Genomic DNA, 21460 nt, shown 5'->3' on the forward strand with positions numbered 1-21460 from the left:
TTGCTTCATCTCTCTGAGTTTATATTTCTTCATCTGTAACAAGAAAAGATTGGACTAGGTGATCTCTGGTGGTCCTTTCCAGCTCTAACAGTCTCTTGTTCAATTACCACTCACCTAACCTGCTCCTGCATCATTATTCTTGCCTTTCCACTCCTTTTGGAATGTCCCTCAAGCTTCCCCTCACTCACTCCACCATCTTCCTTCAGCTCCCAAACTCCCAATCTACAGCCCTTACTTTTTTTTGATTGATAAACATTTCACATGGCTCACTATATCTAGTCCACCCCAACCGTGCTTCACTTTACACCCCAACCATTCTCTTGCCATCAACCCTGCTGCAGCACCAGCATCCTCTTTCTATCTACCCTGCTCCTGTGCTGGTATCCTCTCTCCATCTCTAGAACAATAGTTAAACCAATACTACCATTGCTACCATAAAGGATGGTCAGTCTTCTCCCTTAGGGCTCCACTCAGCATCCCTGTGATTTTTCAAAACAAAGCACCCTTCCCTAGCTATGGCTTTCCCACATATGTTGTTTCCTCTTATTAGAATGTGAGCTCGTTGAGGACAGGGACTCTCGTTTTTTTTTTTAAATGATTCATAAGGACAAAGAAAGGCAAAGGACAGTCCTGCAATAATGATCTTTTTTCAGTCCTCATCCTTCTTGACCTCTCAACAATGCCTCTGACACTGTTGATAAGTCTCCTCTCCTTGATACACTCTTCTCTCTGAGTTCCTGTGACACTGCTCCATCCTGGCTCTCCTCCTACATGTCTGACCACTTTTCTCACTCTCCTTTGCTGGATCTTCCACCAGGTCACTAGTGAGCATCCCTCAGGGCTCTGTCCTGGGCCCTCTTCTCTTCTCCATCTATACTATTTCACTTGGTGAGCTCATCGGCTTCCATGGATTCAATCTGATCTCTCTGCTGATGATTCTCAGATCTACTTATCTAACCCTCACTCTCCTAATCTCAAGACTTGCATCTCCAGCTGTCTACTCGACATCTTGAACTGGATGTTCCATAGACATTTTATTTAATTTTATTTTATTTGGTGAGGCAGTAGGAGTTATGTGACTTGCTCAGGGTCACACAGCTAGTAAATGTTATGTGTCTGAGGCCACATTTGAGCTCAGGTCCTCTTGACCCCAGGGCCGGTGCTCTATTCACTGTGCCATCAAGCTGCCCCTTCTGTAGACATTTTAAATGTAAACACAAAAAAATTTTGAAAAACGTAAAGCAAGGGTCTTTAACGTGTGTGTGTGTGTGTGTGTGTGTGTGTGTGTGTGTGTGTATTGGTGGATCCCTTTGGCAGTCTGGTAAAGTCTATGAACTTTCAGATAATTTTTTAAAAAATCATAATTAAAGGAAATGCTAAATTTCAGTTAAAGTGTAGTAAAACTAAAGATGTCTTTTTCCTCTATAGAAGCTCATGTACTCAGACCTCCTGAAATCTATCTATGGACCCTTTGGGGACCTGATCTTTGGAGCCTGAGATAAGAACCTCTGCCTTAAAACAGCCAGGTGGTACAGTGGTTAGAGTTCGGGGCATGGAATTAGGACTACTTGAATTCAGATCCTACCTCCAAAACTTACTAGCTATGTGACCCTGAGCAAGTCACTTAACTTGTCTGACTCAGTTTCCTCATCTATAAAATTGAGATAAAAACACCTACCTCCAGGGGTTGATAGGAAGATTAAATTAGTTAACATACATAAAGCTCTTTGTAAACTTTAAAGCAGTATATGAATGCTAGCTGTGATTATTGTTGTTATTATTAAAGGCTACATAAATTCCAGCTACCAGTATCACTTTGCCTCTACACCCTCCTGTGGTATTGACTCCCTCTTGCCTGGTTTGTTGGCCCTGTCTCTTCTCCTCCCCTCAACAATAAGCTCTTCTAGGGCAGAGCTTGAGCTGCCTATCACATGATAGGCTGATTAATAAGTGTTTGTTAAATTTAATTGCTGTATTAAAACAAGCTTTGGTTCTAAGGGGTGTGTGTGTGTGTGTGTGTGTGTGTGTGTGTAGGGAGGAGGGGAAGGTTTTTCATTTTCTGAGGCCTTAAGAACTGTTGACACAGGTTCCTATGTACCTGGAATCCAAGTGAAGTCACTTAAGTGTACCACCTTCCCTGTATTAGGGTGGGGTGTTTGCATTTGTTTTTCTCTACCATGAAGGAACCCTCTGCTTACCTACTCTCTCCCGGCTGGAGACGAATTTCAGGCCCAGAGAGGTGAATACCCTCACCCAAGGTCACACAGCAAATTGGAACCTCCAACCCTACTGTGCTGTCTGGGGATCTCAGCTATCTAATACCGCAGCAGGAAGGAAGCCTCTGGCCTCCGAATTTGAGAACAGAGTGGAAACAGTGCCCAAGGCTCTTTGCTCGTAGTCTTTCTCACCTAGGAGATTGGGGGGAGGGGAACGAGAGGAGGGAAGTGCGGAGCCTGGGCTCTCTAACTAGGACAGATCCCTCTGATTAAACTCTCTGCCTCAGACTGAAACCCCAGTGCTTTCCCCTTCCCGGTGTTGGGTTTCCTGGCTCTGAGAGAACAGCAAGGTGGTCGGGAACTCTGGAAAGGTCAAAATCTGCATTGAGATGGGAGCCAGGGCCCTAGATGAAAGGCAGGGTTTAAGCTGAGCCCTCTAGCACAGGGGCTCAACCTTTTCTGTCTGCTGTGGACCCCTTCAGCAGTCTGAGAAAGCCCACAGACCCTTCTTGGAAGACTCTTTTTAAGTGCATAAAATAAAATATACAGAATTACAGAGGAAACGAATTATATGGAAATTAAGAGGTATTTATTTGTTTTCCCTTCTAAGTTGAGAGCTCCCTGAAATCTCTCCCCTCCCCCTACTCCCTGCCCCAACCCTGGTTAAAGAACTGTTGCTCTAGGAACAGGATTTTCTAGAAATTTTTCTAGATTTTCTAGAAACAACCTGACATGACTGGCCATTTCCAGCTAGGATGCAGAAGGGGTGAAGTGTACATCTTAAATTTATATTCCATGGGCTTGGCCCAGTGGCAGGCACGTAGTAGGTGCTTAATAAATGTTTGGTGGCTAACTTCCTGCCCTTTGTCTCTCCCCTACCCTCCTCTAACTCTGAGGACCTTCCTCCCCGCCTCCACCCTCCCTCTGAGGTGACGCACCGTTGACTCTCTCTGGGGTGATAATTTAACTCAATTCATCAAGCACTTGTTAAGCACTTAGTATGTGCAAGACTGGAGATACAAAAACAGAAATGGGGGAAAAATCACTGTTATCCAAGGGCTTACATCATCTTGGAAGAAGATACACACACCCCCTTAGATGTAGGCACCTAACATGCTGTGGGTGAAGAGTAAGCAGTAATTGATAAGCGTAAGAGACAAATGGGGAGGTCCTTGGGACAAACGGGTGAGGGGGAGTAAAGCCCACTCCACACAGGCCTGGGGGAGAAGGACCAGGCTGGCTGCCCATTTCATGTTGTAGCAACAGGTGGACGGTTATTTATTGCCTCTGAGCTCTACTTGTTTCCTCAGGCTCTGGTGACGTCCCTGTTGGTTTTGCTGACAATAGGGACAGACACAATGCTCCTCCTGTGGCTTTCAGATTGAAAGGACAGATGGGCCAGAAACATTTGCTGGGGAGGAAAGTGTGGTCTGGGGCTGCCAGCAGTCATGAGGAGGCTCACCCCCTAGGTTCTCTCCCCAGCTCTGCCAGGGTCCGGTCGGGGTAAAGTCAGACAGGAGTTAGGGTTTTAGAGCTAAAAAGGACCCTGGAAGGTTTTGTTTTTTCAGTACAGATAAAGAAACTGAGACCCAAAGAGAAGAAATTATTTGCTAAAAGTCCTTTAGGTGGTAAATAAATAGGCCGAGATTCAAATTCAGATCTTCTGATTCCAAATTCATTTCTCTACACACCCTCAAAAAAAGACTCAGCTATGTACTCAGATCAAGGAGTTCGGGTCCTGCCAATGTCTCTAGTTGTGTGACCTTGGGCAAATTACTTGATATCTCAAAGTCTTAAGTGTTCTCGTTTGAAAAAAAAATAGTAATTATGATGACGATGAAGAAGAAGAAGAAGATGATGATGATGATGATGAAGATAACAAATATAGTGGTAAATAGCTGAATTCCTCAGAGGCCACAGTAAGGCTGGAGTGATGATTTGCATATTAACCTTTCTGGGCTTGAAATTTGTCTCCGGCTGGGAGAGGGTAGGAAAGCCCAGGATTCCTTCCTGGTATGGAAAAACAAATGTAAACACCCCATCATAATATGGAGAAGGTGATACAGACAGAAAGTAGCCCATGAGAGGTTATCATTAAGTGACTTCACTTAGATTCCAGGTACACAGCAACCTGTATCAACAATTCTACAGTTCTTGAGGCTTCAGAAAATTAAAAAAAAAAAACTTCCCCTCTCCCCACAACAAACACATAAAAATACACCTTAGAACAGAAGCCTGTTTCAATACAACAATTTAATTCAATTCTCAGTTAGATGGCTCAGTGGGTAGAGTGCTGGGCTTAGAGTCAGGAAGACCTGAGGCAAGTCACTTAATCTCTGTCTGCCTCAGTTTCCTCATCTGTAAAATGGGGAGAATAATGACACTTTTCAGGTTTGTTATGCGAATAAAATGAGGGAACACTTGCAAAAGTATTTTGCAAACTTTTAAGCACTAGCTATCATAGGAATTAGAGCCGGAAGGGGCCTTAGAGACCATCGAGTCCAGCGCCTTCATTTTTTACAGATGAAGAAACTGAGGCACAGAGAGGTTAAGTGAATTGCCCACAGTCACACAGCTAAGTAAATAAGGCAGGATTTGATACTAAATCTTCCTGACTCCAGGCCTAGCACTATCTACTACACTGCTGATTCATAATATATGTGAAGGCGTTTTGTTTTGTTTTCAATGATAAAGCACAAGTTGTGATTATTGTTAGTATTATTCCTGGGGCCTCTGTCCCTATCTTTCTTTCTTTCTTTGGAGGCAATCGGGGTTAAGTGACTTGCCCAGGGTCATACAACTAGTAAGTGTCCAAGGCCGGATTTGAACTCAGGTCCTCCTGACTTTGGGCTGTTGTTCTATCATTGTGCCATCTAGCAGCCCCTCCTATCTTTCAACGAAAGGAAATTCAGAACACCCTGAGAACATGGAAGCCAGGGCCTCTTAAATAGCCATGGGGTCCACAGTAAGAGAGGTGGCCGGCCTCTCCTGAGGGTCTTCTGACTTCTCCCAAGTCTCTTTGTGCAGGTGCAAATTCCAAGCCCTTCCCCTCTGATCCAGGGCTTGGCTCCTCGGCACCTGGCTGGACTTGACAGAGGCCCCATTGTCTGCCTGGGCAGATAGGAATGGGGAGCAGCCCCTGTGGGGGTGTAGTGGGGGCTAGACACTGGGAACAAGGCAGGCCGGAGCACAGATGGATGTGGGCTCAGACAAAGCCCTCATTAAGAGAAGATCATGGCAGTGCCAATAATGTCCTGAGTCAGGATATGGGATAGCCAAGGGAACTCCTTGCCCAAGATGCTCCGGCCTATGGCGGGGGACTATGGGGACCTCTGAAGGTGACGAGAGTGGGAGATCGGGTGTGTGGGCAGACGTGTCCTCCATGTGATATGCCCCTCAGCCTCCCTGCCATCCAGTGGCTGTGGGGTTTAGGGGAGGCAGGCTGGGCTGGTGCCTGGTTACATTCCGCTGGGATCCATCCAAAAATGCTCAGAGAGTGGTTTTGTCCTCATCTGGGCCTGAAACCGGAGCCCAACTTAGTGTTCTGGATCAGCAGACCCAAGATGGAAACCTGATCATTGAAAAGAATGTTGAGAAAAGGGCATTCTGAAGGAGACGAATCCAAGTGCTGGAAATCAGGGTTCGTTTGTCAATTTATTGAGTCCCTTTATCATCATGCCTGGTGGGCAGCTAGGTGGTACAATAGTCAGGAAGACCCTGAGTTCAAATCTAGCCTCAGGTACTTACTAGCTGTGTGACCCCGGGCAAGTCACTTCACCCTATTTGCCTCAGTTTCCTCACCTGTCAAATGAGCTGGAGAAGGAAATGGCAAACCATTTCAGTATCTCTGCCAAGAAAACCCCAAATTGGATCATGAAGAGTCGGACAATACTGAACACCACCAGCAACAAAATCGTGCTTTACGGGCAGCTAGGTGGCGCAGTGGATAAGAGTACCGGCCCTGAAGTCAGAAAGACCTGAGTTCAAATCCAGCCTCTGACCAAACACTTGATACTTATTAACTGTGTGACCCTGGGCAAGTCGCTTAACCCCAATTGACTTTAAAAAAAAAATCATGCCTTGTACAGAGGATAAGAAGACAAAAACACACTAATACTTGCCTTGAGGGAGCTTACATTCTACTAATAAGGGGTGTGGGGGAGAAGACAACAAAAACATAGAAAATTAAATATAAAATAAATACAGAGTCATGGGAGGGGGGTGGCTCTAGCAACTAGGTTTCCTGTGGGAGGTAATATGTGAGCTGAAGGAAGCTAGAGATTCTACAAGGTGGAGGTGAAGAGGGAGTGCATATCTGGCATCAAGAACATCCCATGCAAAGGGATGAGGGTAGGAAATGGAATGTCATGTATGGAGAAAGGCAAACAGGCCACTGGGACTGGAATGTAGAGGTTAATGTAGAGTAAAGGATAATAATGTACAATAAACCTTGAAATGTAGGCTGGAGACAGATTGTGAAAGCTTTATAAGTCAAAACAGAGGCGTTTATATATTCTCTTAGAGTCGAGAGGGAATCCAGTCAAACTTTTTGAACGGGGAGTGCCATGTGCTTTAGGAATCTGTTTGGCAGCTGTGTGGACAGCATGGGTGAGAGAAAGGGAAGGGGCTGGAGGTAGGGAGACACAGGAGAGAGGTAATGCAGCCTTCTGGGCTAGAGATGAGAAGGGGACACCTGGGAGATATATTGTGGAGGAAGAATCCATAAGACATGAGAAATGATTGGTATGCAAGGGGTAAAGGAGAGTGAAGAGTCAAAGTTGGCTTTGGGGTTTTGGACCTTGGTGACTAGAAGGATGGTGGTATCCTCCACAGACATGGGAAAATTAAAAAGAGGTGGGAGGACAGGATTGGAAGGGAAAGATAATGAGTTCTAGTTTGGACTCTGTTGAGTTTGAGATGCCTGCAAGGCACCCAATTGGAGATGACCAATTAGCACTTAGGAAAATAGGTGATATAGTGGATAGAGTGCTGGGCCTGAAGTTAGGAGACTCATTTCTGTTCAAATCTGACCTCAGGTACTTACTAGCTGTGTGACCTTGGGCAAGTCACTTCACCCTGTTTGCCTCAGTTTCTTCATCTGTAAAATGAGCTGGAGAAGGAGATGGCAAACCACTCCAGTATCTTTGCCTAGAAAACTCCTGATGGAGTCATAAAGAGTTGGACACAACTGAAAACAACTGAACAAAATAGGCATTTGGTGATGTGGGACTGATCTTTGGAGAAAGAAACGAGATGGGGACTGGCTCTGGGAGCCATTATTAGAAGTTCTAGGTAGTACAATGGATAGAGTCCTGAGCCTGGAGTTAGGAAGACCTGAGTTCAAATTTTACCTTAGGTATTTTACTAGCTATATGACCCTGAGCAAGTCACTTACTTTTTGTTTGCCTCGGGTTTCTCAACTTTAAAGTGGGGATAATAATAGCATCAGGTGAGAAAATATTTGTGAAGCACTTCGCACACAGTGCCTGGAAACCTGGTAGACATTATTTAATGCTTATTCCCCTGCTTCCCCCTGTCCCCATCTGCACAGAGATAATGGTTGAAAACTTGGGGTGATAAGATCAAGCAGGAGGAAAAATAGAGAGAAGGCAAGACCCAGGACAGAAACCTGGGATGTATACATAAAGGAGTCATAGATGATGATCCATCGAGGGGAACTGGCCAGCCAGGAAGGAAACATTTATTAAGGGCCTGCTACATGCCAGGCACTTAGCAAATATCTCATCTGGTCCTCACAACAATCCTGGATGGTAGGTGCTCTTTTTAACCCCTTTTTATACTTGAGAAAACTGAGGAGGATAGAGGTTAAGTGACTTGCCCAGGATTACATATTAAGTGTCTGAGGCTGCATTTGAACTCAGGTCCTCCTGACTCCAGGCCTGGCCCTATATCCACTCGACCCTCAAGCTGCTTTTTGACATGAAAAAATGTAGCAGAGAGAAGTATCACAAAAACTTCTCTAATGCAACAGAGAAATCAAGAAAGAAGTTTTTAAAAGGCCATTGGGGGCAGCTAGGTGGCACAGTGGACACCAGCCCTGGAGTCAGGAGGACCTGAGTTCAAATCTGGCCTCAGACACGTAACACTCACTAACTGTGTGACTCTGGGCAAGTCCCTTGACCCCAATTGCCCTCACAAAAAAAAAAAAAGGGGCCATTGGATTTGGTTCTATGCTTAATTGTGCCCCTGGTAAAATGGAAGCTGCTTGAGGTCAAGGCTATTTTATTTTCATCTTTATTATCTCAACACTTAGCGCAGGACCTGGCACATCCAGGCTCTCATAAAACATTTGTTGAAATGAATCCCTCTTTGGCATTGAAACATATGAAGTCAGTCTTCCCAAAGCAGTTTGAACAAGTCCCTTGGATGTCAGGCCTCTGCTCCCCAACCACCCCCTAAATTACCAGGTATATAGGTTACTGTGTAGGCCTTTAAAGCAACACTACAGTATTGTCCTCTGGGGAGCCCTTGCCTGGCAAAAGGGCCCCATTTAGTGTTCGCTTTGCAGTGAAATTGAGTAGCCACAGCTAGGAACATCTACTGGTCTATCTTGATTAGAGGGGCTGCTTAAGGCTTTTCTGGGAGACAGCCAACTCGACTTGCTTTTGCTCTTAACAAAATGCTTTTCATTAACGAGCATTTATTGGGCACTTACAGTGCTTGCTAATGCCTTCCTGCAAAGAATAAAATACCTCCGATTCATCCTGTTGGTACAGAGAAGTTTGCCTGTTGTCTCCCCTGTTAGCCTGGGAGCTCCTGGAGGGGAAGGGACTGAGGGCTTTTTTTTTTTTTGCCTTTCTTTGTGTCCCCATCGATTAGCACAGTGCCTGGCCCATAGTGGTCAAGTGAAGAAGTCAATAAGCATTTATTAAGCACCTACTGTGGGCCAGGCACTATGCTAAGGGCTAGAGATGCCAAAATTTAAAATAAATGGCAAAAGCATGGTCCCTGCCCACAGAGTGCTCATGTCCTAATGGAAACAACATGGAGACAACTCTCTGTATTTCCTCCTCCCCTCCCCTGCCCTCCCCTCCCCTCTCCTCCCCTCTCCTCCTTCTCTCTCTCTTTCTTTCTATACAAAGACACACATTTACACATACTTTTATATATACGCGCAAAATATATATACAGTGTAAATAGAAGGTAGACTTAGAGGGAAAGGACCGGCTTGGGGCAGGAGGAGGGAGCAGGAAAGGCATCTCTTACGATGTGGGATTTGAGCTGAGTCTTGGAGGAAGCCAGGGAAGCCACGTGCAGTTGAGGCGTGATGGAGGCAGAGAGGACCAGGTGCTTTGCAGTCTGAGATGGAGGTTGAGAGTTCTTCAGGAGTCTTGCCTCCAAATCCCACATTCTGGCTATCTCACAGTCTGCTCCTGGTACCCCACCACTGTCTCATCCTCCCTATGCTCTCTAGAGCTCTCTGTGGGAGGCAGCCTCTGGGAAAGGATGGAAACTTAACATTTATCCCTTGCTGGAAGCCTTCCCTGGTTGAGCCTGAGGCCAAACACACCTGCCTACAACAATCCTTAGTCAATTTGCATTTTTTTTTTCTGTGTTGCGTTTCTGAGGGCTCTTAAGGCCTTTTCATGTATGTTCTATTGTCTTGGAATTGAGCTAGAAGAGGGGTCCTTAATCATAGCCATGGTTGGATTTCAGGGGTATGGTAAATTTGAATAAGAGGGAAAATATATCTTTATTTTAATATAAGTGGTTTCTTCTGTAATCTCATGTATTTTATGCATTTAAAAACATTCTTCCGAGGAGGGGGTCCATGGGCTTCACCAGACTGCCTGACTTGACCATTGACAGAAACACAGTTAAGACCGCTTGCCTAGGAGCCTTAGAGGACAGTGACCTTCAGCTGACTTCCTTCCTTGGGAGTCCCCTCTCTATTACTTTCACTCTGTTGTATGAACCTTGATGTCCCCAGAAAGACTGTGAGCTCCTTGAAAGAAGGGACTTTCATTTTCCCCCATAGCCTGGTAGAACAAGTAAGTGTTTAACAAACCTTTCAATGGAATTGAATCCTCCCCTCCTCCCCATACCCAGTATACACTACCAGGGGTAGGGAACCTGCGACCTCAAGGCCACATGTGGCCCTGTAGGTCTTCAAGTGTAACCCTTTCACTGAATCCAAACTTCAGAGAACAAATCCCCTTAATAAAAAGATTTGTTTTGTAAAACTTGGACTCAGTCAAAAGGCTGTACCCAAGGACCTAGAAAGCCACATGTAGCCTCGAGGCAGCAGGTTCTGGGGTTGCTTATACATAACAGGGGCTCAACTCTTTCTCTGGACTATCATAATTGCCATGAGTTAAAAAAAACATCAGGCAACACTCCCTCACATCACCACTCTACCTTTTATAGAGCCACTAGGTTGGGGTGGTGCAGTGCCAGGAGTCAGGAAGACTCATCTTCCCAAATTCAAATCTGGCCTCAGACACTTAGCAGCTGTGTGACTCTGGGCAAGTCACTTAACCACATTTGTCTCCGTTTCCTCATCTGTAAAATGAGCTGGAGAAGGAAATGGCAAGCCACTCCAGTATCTTTGCCAAGAAAATCACAATTGGGATCACGAGGAGTCAGACACAACTGAAAAGTCATTGAACAGCAACAGGGTGGGAAAAGGAAAAACAGCACAGGATTAGGGCCCCAAGATGTGTGTTTGTGGGCATGACAAGGAGGGGAAGGGCTGCTGCTGCTATCTAGCTCTCATTGATGAGGAAGATGAAGGGTAGAGCAGGACTCAGAAGGGACCAAGGTAGGGAAGGGACAGCCCAAGGTGCTGGGAGAGGCCCAGGTCTCCCTTCAGTAATCACATGCCCTCAGGAAGCTATCTGGCAGGCTCATTACAACTCAAGTACAGCGAGCCAGACACTTATTATCCCCATTAATTGTGCCCCAGCCAGAGCCCTGGAGAGCTAAGCCAGCTCCTGGGCATAGGTCAGCTGCCACCTCACCTCATCAGGGAGAGGCAGGGCAGGCCTGGGCTTCGTCTCAGAAGAACCCCCTGAGATGGTCACTGGGAAGGGGCCTGGGCTTGCTATAGGACTGAATTTCAGCCGCAGGTGAAGGAATATAACAACACTAGCATTTGGGTACCTTATCTAGTCATTGTGATACTGATACAAGGAACAGGAATGCAGCCTCTCTGGCCTCTCTCTCCTCCCTTCCTTCCAAAGTCTATCTAAAATTTAACTTTTCTAAGAGAAAAACACAAGGAAGGGGTAAGTGCTATATATGTGGTATTTCATGGTACCATTTACCCACTAGACTGAGAGATCCTTGAGAGGATGAACTGTCATTTGCCTTTCTTTGCATCCCTAGTGCTTAGCAGTACATGGTATGTAGTAGGCCCTTAATAAAGGCTTATTGACTGACTGACTATGAAGGGTAGTACCAGATTCACGGAGCACAATCATTCTACAGGAGGCTGGTACTGTCTGGACTTGGTTCTAGAGGTTATCTATCTCTGTGTGTATATGTACATGTATGTGCACATGTATATACATACGTACACATGAGTGTGTATGTATACATACCCGTGTGTGTGTGTATGCACATATATATTGGGGGGGGCAGCTAGGTGGTGCAGTGGATAGAGTGCTGGGCCTAGAGTCAGAAAGATTTATCTTCCCTGTCTTACTAGCTGTGTGACGTTGGGTAAGTCACTTCACCCAGTTTGCCTCAGTTTCCTCACCTGTCAAATGAGCTGGAGAAGGAAATGGAAAACCATCCAGTATTTTTGCCAAGAAAACCCCAAATGGGTTCCTAAAGAATGAGACATTACTGAAAATAACTGAACAACACACACACACACACACACATATAATTGTGGCTCTCTGCTTATAGATTCTCCTGTGGTTGGAATCTTGTGCTTGCCAAGGCATATGATAGCTTGTAGATCTTTCTTTCATGCAAACTTCCAAATACGACTAGGGTCTGTTCCTCCCCTGTATGCCTTAGCCTGAGCTGAAACAAGGTTGTGTCTCCTATCTCTCTAAAGGGGTCATAACTTCTTCCCAAATCTCTACCTGAGGGTCAGCTAGGTGGTGCAATGGATAGAGCACTGGCCCTGAAGTCAGGAGGACCTGAGTTCAAATCTGACCTCAGACCAAACACTCAATACTTACTAGCTGTGTGACCCTGGGCAAGTCACTTAACCCCAATTGCCTAAAAAAAAAAAACAAAAAACCCACAAAAACCAAATCTCTACCTGAACCAGCATCAATCATATCAGAAAAAGATTTGGCAGCCACCAGATTTTCATTGTTAATGATCAGCTAAAGGATATACATGACAATAGAAGGGGGAGAGGTGGATTCAATCAGAAGATAAGTAACGAAACTGGCTACTTTGGCAGTGGTCAGCCTTCTCTTCTGGCCACTTTGGCTGCAGGCAGTGGTCAGCCTTCTCTTGCCTCATCTTCGGCTGATGGAGCAAGAGAGACAGAGACAGAGAGACAGAGAAAGGGAGGGAGAGACAGAGACAGAGAGAGGGAGGGAGAGACAAAGAGAGAGAGAGAGAGAGAGAGAGAGAGAGAGAGAGAGAGAGAGAGAGAGAGAGAGAGAGAGAGAGAGAGAAAGGAGCTTGTTAGAAGTACCCCATCAGTTCACAGTGCCACAGTCCTATTGAAATATCCTACTGGGGTCCTGGGAAAAGGGACATGAGACCTCTGCTCTAGACATCAGACATGGTTCAATCCCACCAGTGGCACTATCTTCTTCAGGGCACATTATGGCAATTGGATTCTTTTCCACCAGCGCCCTCTTCTCAGAAATCTTCAAATACAAGTCCAAAAAGATGTCACCAAACTGGTGAATTCTGGGATAGCATCTGTTGGAGTTTCCATCTCCATGGCAATGCTACCTGGGCAGGGAGCCTAGGATGCCAGGATTACTTGCCTAATCTGTGCTTCTTTTTATAATGCCTTTGTATACGTTCTTGTATCACTTTCATGTGTGTGTCTTGTCTCATCCGGCATGAAGTGGACATTAATGGTGTTAAGAGTCTGCCCTGTAAAACAAATACAACCTTAGAATCTATGAGCAAAGGACAGAGAGTGAAGGTAGGCTCTGGGGAGCAAAGGAATGGAGCCTTTCCCCACCCCAAGCCTGGCCCTCAGCTACCTTCCTCTCTTCCCAACCTTTTCTTATTTTGAGGATATGAACAACTCTAGAACAGATGCCCTAGGGATAAGCAGGTGGTCCAGAAGGCAAACAAAAAGTTGGTAGGAATCACAATTTTGAGAAGTTAAGATGAGATCATAGATAAGGATGTAATTTTTAAAAGTACCATACACTGAAAAAATTCCCTGCTTCACTTTTTTTCTGTTGTTTAAATTTAAGAAATTGTACAGAGAGATGTAGTAGTGCAAGAGAAACTTAAGGAAACCCAATTCCCTCTGTCACTCCCCTTTAAGAAAAACTCCTACCCAGCTTCTGACCCCTTTTCCCTAGCTCTTGCCAACTTCACCCTTACCCCCCCCACCAGCTGTCCAATCTAGTTATTCCCTTATTGTTGTAGTTCAGTCGTTTTAGTCACGTCTGACTCTTCATGATCCCATTTGGTATTTTCTTGGCAAAAATACTGGAGTGATTTTTGCCATTTCCTTCTCTAGCTCATTTTACAGATGAGGAAACTGAGGCAAACAGAGTTAAGTGTCACATAGCTAGTAAATGTCTGAAACCAGATTTGAACTTGGGTCTTCCTGTCGGGTCTAGGCCTGGCACTCTATCCTCTATGCCACCTAGCAGCCCAGTGATTCCCTAGCCTGCCCCAGAAATAAGGAGGTACCAATTCCTGACACCTTGGCCACAGGACCCCCACCAGCTCTCAGTGGCTCCTTCCAGACAACTTCTGGGGCTTTTGCAGATGGTGGTTCTGATGGACCCAATGGAGGATCCGGATGACATTCTTCGAGCTCACAGATCCCGGGAGAAGTCCTACTTATTTGATGTGGCCTTTGACTTCACTGCCACTCAGGTGAGGGGCCAGGGATGGGAGAGACTAACATAGGACCAAAATAAAGAAAGGGTCTGTATTTGTCCCCCAGAGGCCATCACTCAGGCCTGGGTCTCTGTAGACAACTATTAGAAACCGCTTCAGTCCTTATTTGGAAAGGGTGCGGCTTTCTTCACTCATGCATATGTGCATGTCCACATGTGTTTCCTATATAGCATGCTCATTCACAGACCATTACATGCATGCATGCATGTATACATACCCCTCCACTCAACAACCATGAATGTCAGCAAGTGCTGTGGGACCCACATTTGGTTCCCTTCTGAGATAAAGAAGTCTGAGACTCCACTAGATTAACCCAGATGGTAGGATGGACCTGAGAAAATTGATGCTCTCCTGGGGATACCGCCACCTGGCTCACCTTCAGGATATCTATCCCTGGTATCTGTTATAAGGCAACAGCTGGGCAGGGGGCCAGGAGAAGTCTGGAGGAGCCAGCTGGTGTCCTGAGTTCTGTCCCAAGCTGGCATCCCTAATGAATTAAAAGTAAAGAGACTCTTTCCTCACCTCCTTGGTGTCACCTCTCCAGAGTCTAACAATCTTAGGCTAGGCAGGGCCCAGAAACAGAAATTGCTTTCTATAGTGGGGAGTTGGGCATATTCTGCCTCCTGAAGCCCTCACACCCCCAATTTCCCTTTCTTTGCAGGAGATGGTTTACCAAGCCACCACGAAGAGCCTCATTGAAGGGGTCATCTCTGGCTACAACGCCACTGTCTTTGCCTATGGCCCCACTGGTGAGCTGGCTGGCTCAGCACCTGACTTCTGACTCCCCAGTCCTGTCCAGAACAGAAAGAGCCCCCCTTTTCAGCCCACCTGACTCCCTAACATGGAGATCATCCAACTCCCATAAGCAAGAGTTTTATAGGACAACCCCACTTCACTATCGCAGGAATGGCTTGGCTAAATGTAAGCCTAAGTCATCATGAGCTCCATGTCCCACCCCCATCTTCACCCAGAGCCACCTCATCCCAGAAGACCCCTCCTTCTCCCACCCACACGGATCTAAAAGGAGTCTACACCTTTGCCTTTCAATAGCCTCTCAATGACCCCTCCCCAAGAAGGGACAGGATGCTTGCCCCTCGGATAGAGCCTTCAGAGCAAGAACAGGAGGGAGTTTTCCCTGGGGAGAAATCTTCCAGGTGTGGCCCTCTCCAGCAATGTCACATGCCCTATAACCCCCTGCTCACCTACTGTCCTTTCCTGCTTCTAGGCTGTGGGAAAACCTACACCATGCTGGGCACTGATCATGAGCCCGGCATCTACGTTCGGACCCTCAACGACCTATTCTGTGCCATTGAGGAGACCAGTAATGACATGGAATATGAGGTGTCCATGTCCTACCTAGAGGTAGGTCATCCTAGTGGGGCTATACTTGGAATTTTGAGTAGGGGTAAGGCACTGATTGGCCCACGAGAAGGGTAGGAAAATCCTTTGAAAGCAGCCCAGCCTATGTCCCACTGCAGTTTCCTAGAGTATGGACAGACAATTGTTTCTACTTCTCCCTTCATTCTGATAGGCTCTCACTTTGAAAGAATAGAAGCAGGGCTAGTGTGAAGTGCACAGCCCCCAGGGACATGCCCCATTGCCCTGGGAGATGCTAAGCCAGATATCAGTTCCCAATGTCCCCGCTGTCCTTTCCTTTCCCCCTCTCCCACCTAGAGTGAATGCAAACTTTAGCAAATGTAGTGGCCTTTTAAATAAGTATGGAAATTACTGGGTCACACTGATAACTAACATATCTACTGACCCACTGACCCCCAAACCATTCCTTGGAAGCACTCCTTGTCTTTTAATGAATGGAGTCCACGTATCTTTTTTCTCTCCAGAAACAAATTATGACTTAATTTGGATGACTGTTAAATGTGGGCCATTTATCCAAGTGTGTCTTTGTGTAGCAGTATCATCTGTGGGGGGGGGGGGGGAGTTTCTATATGCCTAGTACACCTGGCACTATCTTCCTCTGTTGTGGGCATGTGGTGATGGGATTAAGAGAGCAGTATGATGTGTGCAAGGAGGAATATGAGAAGTCATTCTTGAGAACAGGTGAGTTGTGACTGCTCTGTAGAGCTGGAACTAAGGACAGGTGTAACTAAGGAGGGGTGATGGGGGTTTTGACACAGGGTTCTAAAATTTAGAGGACACTGACATCAGCTTAGAAACAACTGAGCTTAGTACCTAGGTAGCAAGAATAATTAAAATAGGAAGCAATAAGATGGAATCTTTTTCCACTTGGCAGTAGCACCTCAAGTGAGCTCCTCTCAGCCCATTCTCATCCTGGGGTCTCTGTCACTCCTGACAACTGACTTGTTCTTAAATAGTGGATTTGAGGACATGTTTCATGCCATTTGTCCTGGGCATGTTTTGTATTCCTGGCATCAGGTGCAAAAATTGCTAGTAATAGCTCTACTTACCAGGCTTCCCAGCACCTCTAGTACAGTCTAGTGCTGGGCTTGGAGTCAGGAAGACCTCAGATACCAGCTGTGTGACCTTGGTCCAGTCACTTAACCTCTGTCTGCCTCAGTTTCCTCATCTGTAAATGGAGATAACAATCACAGCATCTTCCCAGAGTTGTTGTGAGGCACTAATAAAATAATCATTGTAAAGCGCTTAGCACGGTGCCAGGCACATAGTAAGCACTGTGTAAATGTAAGCTATTATGATTAGGGAAGGAAGAACAGCGAACTAGATCTATCACCTGTTTATGCTGGCTAGTACAGTGTTTGCTCGCAGAATGGGAATGGTAGGAGGGGAGGCAAAGAATAACCCAGAAATGTAGCAATGAGCTGTTAGATCTTCCCTTGGGTGACCCTAGTCCTTGGCAGGGTCTTTCTTCTTCAGATCACCTTTGCTAGAGGTAGCAGAGAACCATTGAATAGATGCCCAGGGATCTGGGTGGAAACCTATGCCGTTCATATTTTCCCAGGAAGAAGAGAGTAGCTATGGCCTGTACCACAGATACCTTGTCTAGGGATCCAGCCTCCTGGGCTCTGGGAAGGGCATCCCATTATTACCAACTGTCCTTCTTCTCAGTCTACTGATACCCTCTCTCCATTTTGAGTAATGTACTTCCTTGGAATACCAAGGACCCATAAAGCTCCTTTGGAAATCTGTCCCTTCATATTATCTGTCCCTTGCATCCCCAACACCTAGCACAGTGCTTGGGATATAGTAGGTGCTTAATAAGTACTTGATTGATTCCAGCGCAGGTTGTTTCTCCTCTGGTCTGATGGGTGATGAGGACCCTCGCTCCTGCCTTTGTTGTCTGCCCTCCTTCTTCCAATATTCTCTCCTTCCTCCAATCAGATCTACAATGAAATGATTAGGGATCTACTGAATCCTTCCCTGGGGTACCTAGAGTTGAGAGAGGACTCCAAGGGCGTGATCCAGGTGGCCGGGATCACTGAGGTTTCCACCATCAATGCCAAAGAGGTAAGTTTTTGGCAGAGAGAAAGGGAAGGCTCACTCCCTCGGGTCAAGGGACCCTCGGAAGCTGCTGCCTGGTAGGATGGTCTGGTGTCTGGTGCTTGAGGCAGCCATGCAGAAACCTAACCAGGGCTGGGATATCTACATAAGGGGAATCTTGGCTTTCTATGTCTCCCTTACTTCCAGAGAATTCTAACATCTCTTGTCTGATCCAATCCTCACAGGGATCCCCAGGAAAAAGATGAAGAAACAAATAGTTTTCCCATGTTATAAGTAGCTAAGAGAAAAAAAAAACCTGGGACAGCAAGGTGGCACAGTGGACAGAGCACCAACCCTGGAGTCACAGGGGCCTGAGTTCAAATCTGGCCTCAGACACTTACTAGCTGTGTGACCCTGGGCAAGTCACTTAACCTTCTTCTATCTGACTCAGTTTCCTCATTTGTGGAATGGAGATAATGGTACCACCAACCTCCCAGAGTTGTTGTAAAAAATGAGATATTTGTAAACACTTTGCAAAACTTAAAGCACTAGTTATCATTATTATTGTTATTGTTACAATACCTCTTGAAGCCTCAGTTTCCTCATCTATAAAATGGGGATAAAACTAGCCTCTATCTCACAGGGTTATTGTAAGGATCAGATAAGGTAAAATATAGAAACATATAACATATATTTGTATCATTTTTGCAAACTTTAAAGCACTATGTAAATGTTATATTATTACTGTTGTTATTATCATAGCTGGAATGGACTCTAGAGGCCACCTTCATTTCATAGTGTCAGAGAGTGAGGCCCAGAGAGGCTGACTTGCTAAAGGTCAGACAGTTAGCAAATGGCAGAGCTAGGATTTGAACCCAGCACCTCTGACTACAAAATCAGCACATTTTCCACTAACACCACCCATGTCCTCTGTCCCTACTGTTAGTCTGTGAATTCTTTTTTTTTTTTTTGGTTAGGCAATGGGGTTAAGTGACTTGCCCAGGGTCACACAGCTAGTAAGTGTTATGTGTCTAAGGCCGCATTTGAACTCAGGTCCTCCTGAATCCAGGGCCGGTGCTCTATCCACTGTGCCACCTAGCCGCCCCTCTGTGAATTCTTCATAAGACCGACAGGGGCAAAGACTGTCTTCCCTAATCTCACATCAGCTCCAGCCCCCAGCACAGTGCCCTCTGCACACCAGGTTCCTAAGAGATGGGAAGTGAGGACCAGTTAGGGAAGCTTTCCTTGCCTTGGAGGGTTTGCCAGAGTGGGTCAGGAGTCTGAGACTTTTCCCTCTCCCAACTCCCCATCCCTCTTCATCTCCAGATCATGCAGCTTCTAATGAAAGGGAACAAGCAGAGGACCCAGGAGCCTACGGCCGCCAACCAGACGTCTTCCCGGTCCCATGCCATACTCCAAGTGACCGTGCGTCAAAAGAGCCGGGTCAAGAATGTCATGCAAGAGGTGCGGCTGGGCCGCCTCTTCATGATAGACCTGGCTGGCTCCGAGCGGGCATCCCAGGTGAGAGGATGAGCAGGAGGTGGGAAAAGTGGATGGGGAGAAGTGGGAGCAAAGGTTTTCTGTGGCATGGGGGTAGGGATAAGACTGCCTTCAGAAAAGCCACTCTCATGGGCCGCTAGGTGGTACAGTGGATAGAGCACTGGCCCTGGAGTCAGGAGGACCCGAGTTCAAATCTGGCTCTGACACTTGACACTTATCAGATGTGTGACCCTGCACAAGTCACTTAATCCCAATTGCCTTTCCTCCCCCCCCCAAAAAAAAAATAAGCCACTCTCCCGGGAGAAGGCTCCAAGTTGTACTCACCCAGTAGAAAGGAAAATTAATAATAATCTTCACTTCACTCACCATCATGGTCACTTATCAGGAAGCTTACACTCTTTTCCACTGACACATAGAGTAAGCTACTTAGACCCAGCCCCAACGTTGTTAAAAGACTTAAAGTCTTAGGGCAGGACCACCTGATGTAGGTAAACACAGAGGAAATCTAGACAAGGCCTGAGGAGTAAGTGTTGACATTGTGGGCAATGCCAGAGAGAGTACAGAGGAGGATGGGGGAGAATCGTTAGAGTTTCGTGTTTGGACAGGGTAGCAGCGGAAGCTTCCTGCAGGAGCTAGAATTTCTGGAGTTGCTTGGATGATGGGAGAGAAGCTATTTAGATGACTATGGCAGGAAGAGCCATGGGACATAGGGCAGCCTCCTCCTGTGGTCTGGGGAAACGTAGACCCTGAAGAAAGCTTATTGTAAGGGGAGGGAAGATGGGGGAAGTCCAGGGGTGTGAATGTTTAACAACTGGCTCTCAAAAAGAAAAAAAAAAAGACATTTAATTTTAATCTGCATTATTCATATTTTCACATCATTTTCTTCAGTCTAGAGCAAGGGAGGGAAACCTGCATCCTCAAGGCCACATAACTTGAGGACCTAGAGGGCTACATGTGGCCTCGAGGCTGCAGCTTCCCCACCCTTGCTCTATCCCCTGCACCACCATCCCACTCCCTTGCCCCAGTGGCAGCTTGCCTTCCCCTCCCTTCCTCCTGATTAGATTTCCTGTAGTTTGGAGCGCCACCTAGTGCTCCAAGTCAATGACTGTGCCTTGTTTTCTGTCCCCAGCTTTTCTCCCATTCACAATTTTAAAAAATCAAGCTGGGTAGCCCACGTGCCTTGAGTTGGTGGTGGGGTTATCCTCCTCATCATCATCGTCATGGTGGCAGGGGTGGGGGTGATCATCATCTAGCGGCCATCATCAGCATTCTACTCTTTTTTTCCCCATGAGTTCGGATAGAAATAGCCCTGGGACAAGTCACTGCCTTGTTCTTTCTCCTTTATTTTCATATTCTCTGAGCTCTTGCACAGGCAGATGGAATAACTGCTTGTTGTACCTGAATAACAGTATTAGGATGTGAGCTCACCCTCTAGCCTAATTTCTAAACTTGCATCAATTTCAGGGTGGATCTATAAACCTGGGGGGAAAAAACCTTTGTTTTCATTATTTTTTGTTTTTCATTGTTTCTTGGTTTTCATTACTCTCTCACTGGAATTTGGCACTTATTTCAATTATGGATTAAAAAACAGACAAAATAAAAGGTTCTTTTCAGAAAGGATTCATGGGTTTGCCCAAACTTCCAAAGGGGTCCTGGACACAAAAAAGGCTAAGATTTGCCCCTTCCTGCCCCTGGCTTTGTAGGCTCCCTGAAAGCATCCTTGGTACAGCTCCAATAGCAGCCAGGATAAGGGGAGGCCACAACTTCATTCTCTGCCCCAATTTTCTCCAGGAGATCTCTGTCTTTTGGAAACTTTTCCATTCTTTGCAGTTTGGCAAGTAAGTATTTGGTATGGTGATATCTATTTTAAAAGCTGTTCTTGGGGCAGCGAGGTAGTGCAGTAGACAGAGCACTGGCCCTGGAGTTGGGAGGACCTGAGTTGTAAATCCAGCCTCAGACACCCACTTAACCCTGATTGCCTTAAAAAAAAAAAGTAGTTCTTAAATTTTTATAGATTAATATTAGGGTAGCTAGGTAGTGCCACAGGGCTCAGAGCGCCAAGCCTGGAGTTAGGAAGATTCCTCTTCCTGAGTTCAAATCTGGCCTCAGACACTTACTAGCTATATGACCCTGGGCAAGTCACATAACCCTGTTTGCCTCAGTTTCCTCATCTCTCAAATGAGCTGGGGAAGGAAATGGCAAACCACTCCAGTATCTTGGCCAAGAAAACCCCAAAAGGGATTACAAAAAGTTAGACAGGACTGAAAAATGGCTGAACATGAATGCTTATCAATACT

At 46.1% G+C, this 21460-nt stretch overlaps 1 protein-coding gene across 1 annotated transcript in view; it reads left to right on the forward strand.

Moving 5' to 3' along the window:
• Positions 1–21460, forward strand: part of KIF19 (kinesin family member 19) — a 58348-nt gene that overhangs the window by 17253 nt on the left and 19635 nt on the right. Inside the window, exons 3-7 of the mRNA XM_021002667.2 lie at positions 14112–14222; positions 14908–14995; positions 15472–15608; positions 17565–17690; positions 18990–19184. Of these exons, the coding sequence (XP_020858326.1) occupies positions 14112–14222; positions 14908–14995; positions 15472–15608; positions 17565–17690; positions 18990–19184 (657 nt within the window). The remainder of the gene's footprint in view (positions 1–14111; positions 14223–14907; positions 14996–15471; positions 15609–17564; positions 17691–18989; positions 19185–21460) is intronic.

The sequence above is a fragment of the Phascolarctos cinereus genome, unplaced genomic scaffold (assembly GCF_003287225.1).
Source record: "Phascolarctos cinereus isolate Bilbo 61053 unplaced genomic scaffold, phaCin_HiC Scaffold_5;HRSCAF=322, whole genome shotgun sequence".
Lineage (NCBI taxonomy): Eukaryota > Metazoa > Chordata > Mammalia > Diprotodontia > Phascolarctidae > Phascolarctos > Phascolarctos cinereus.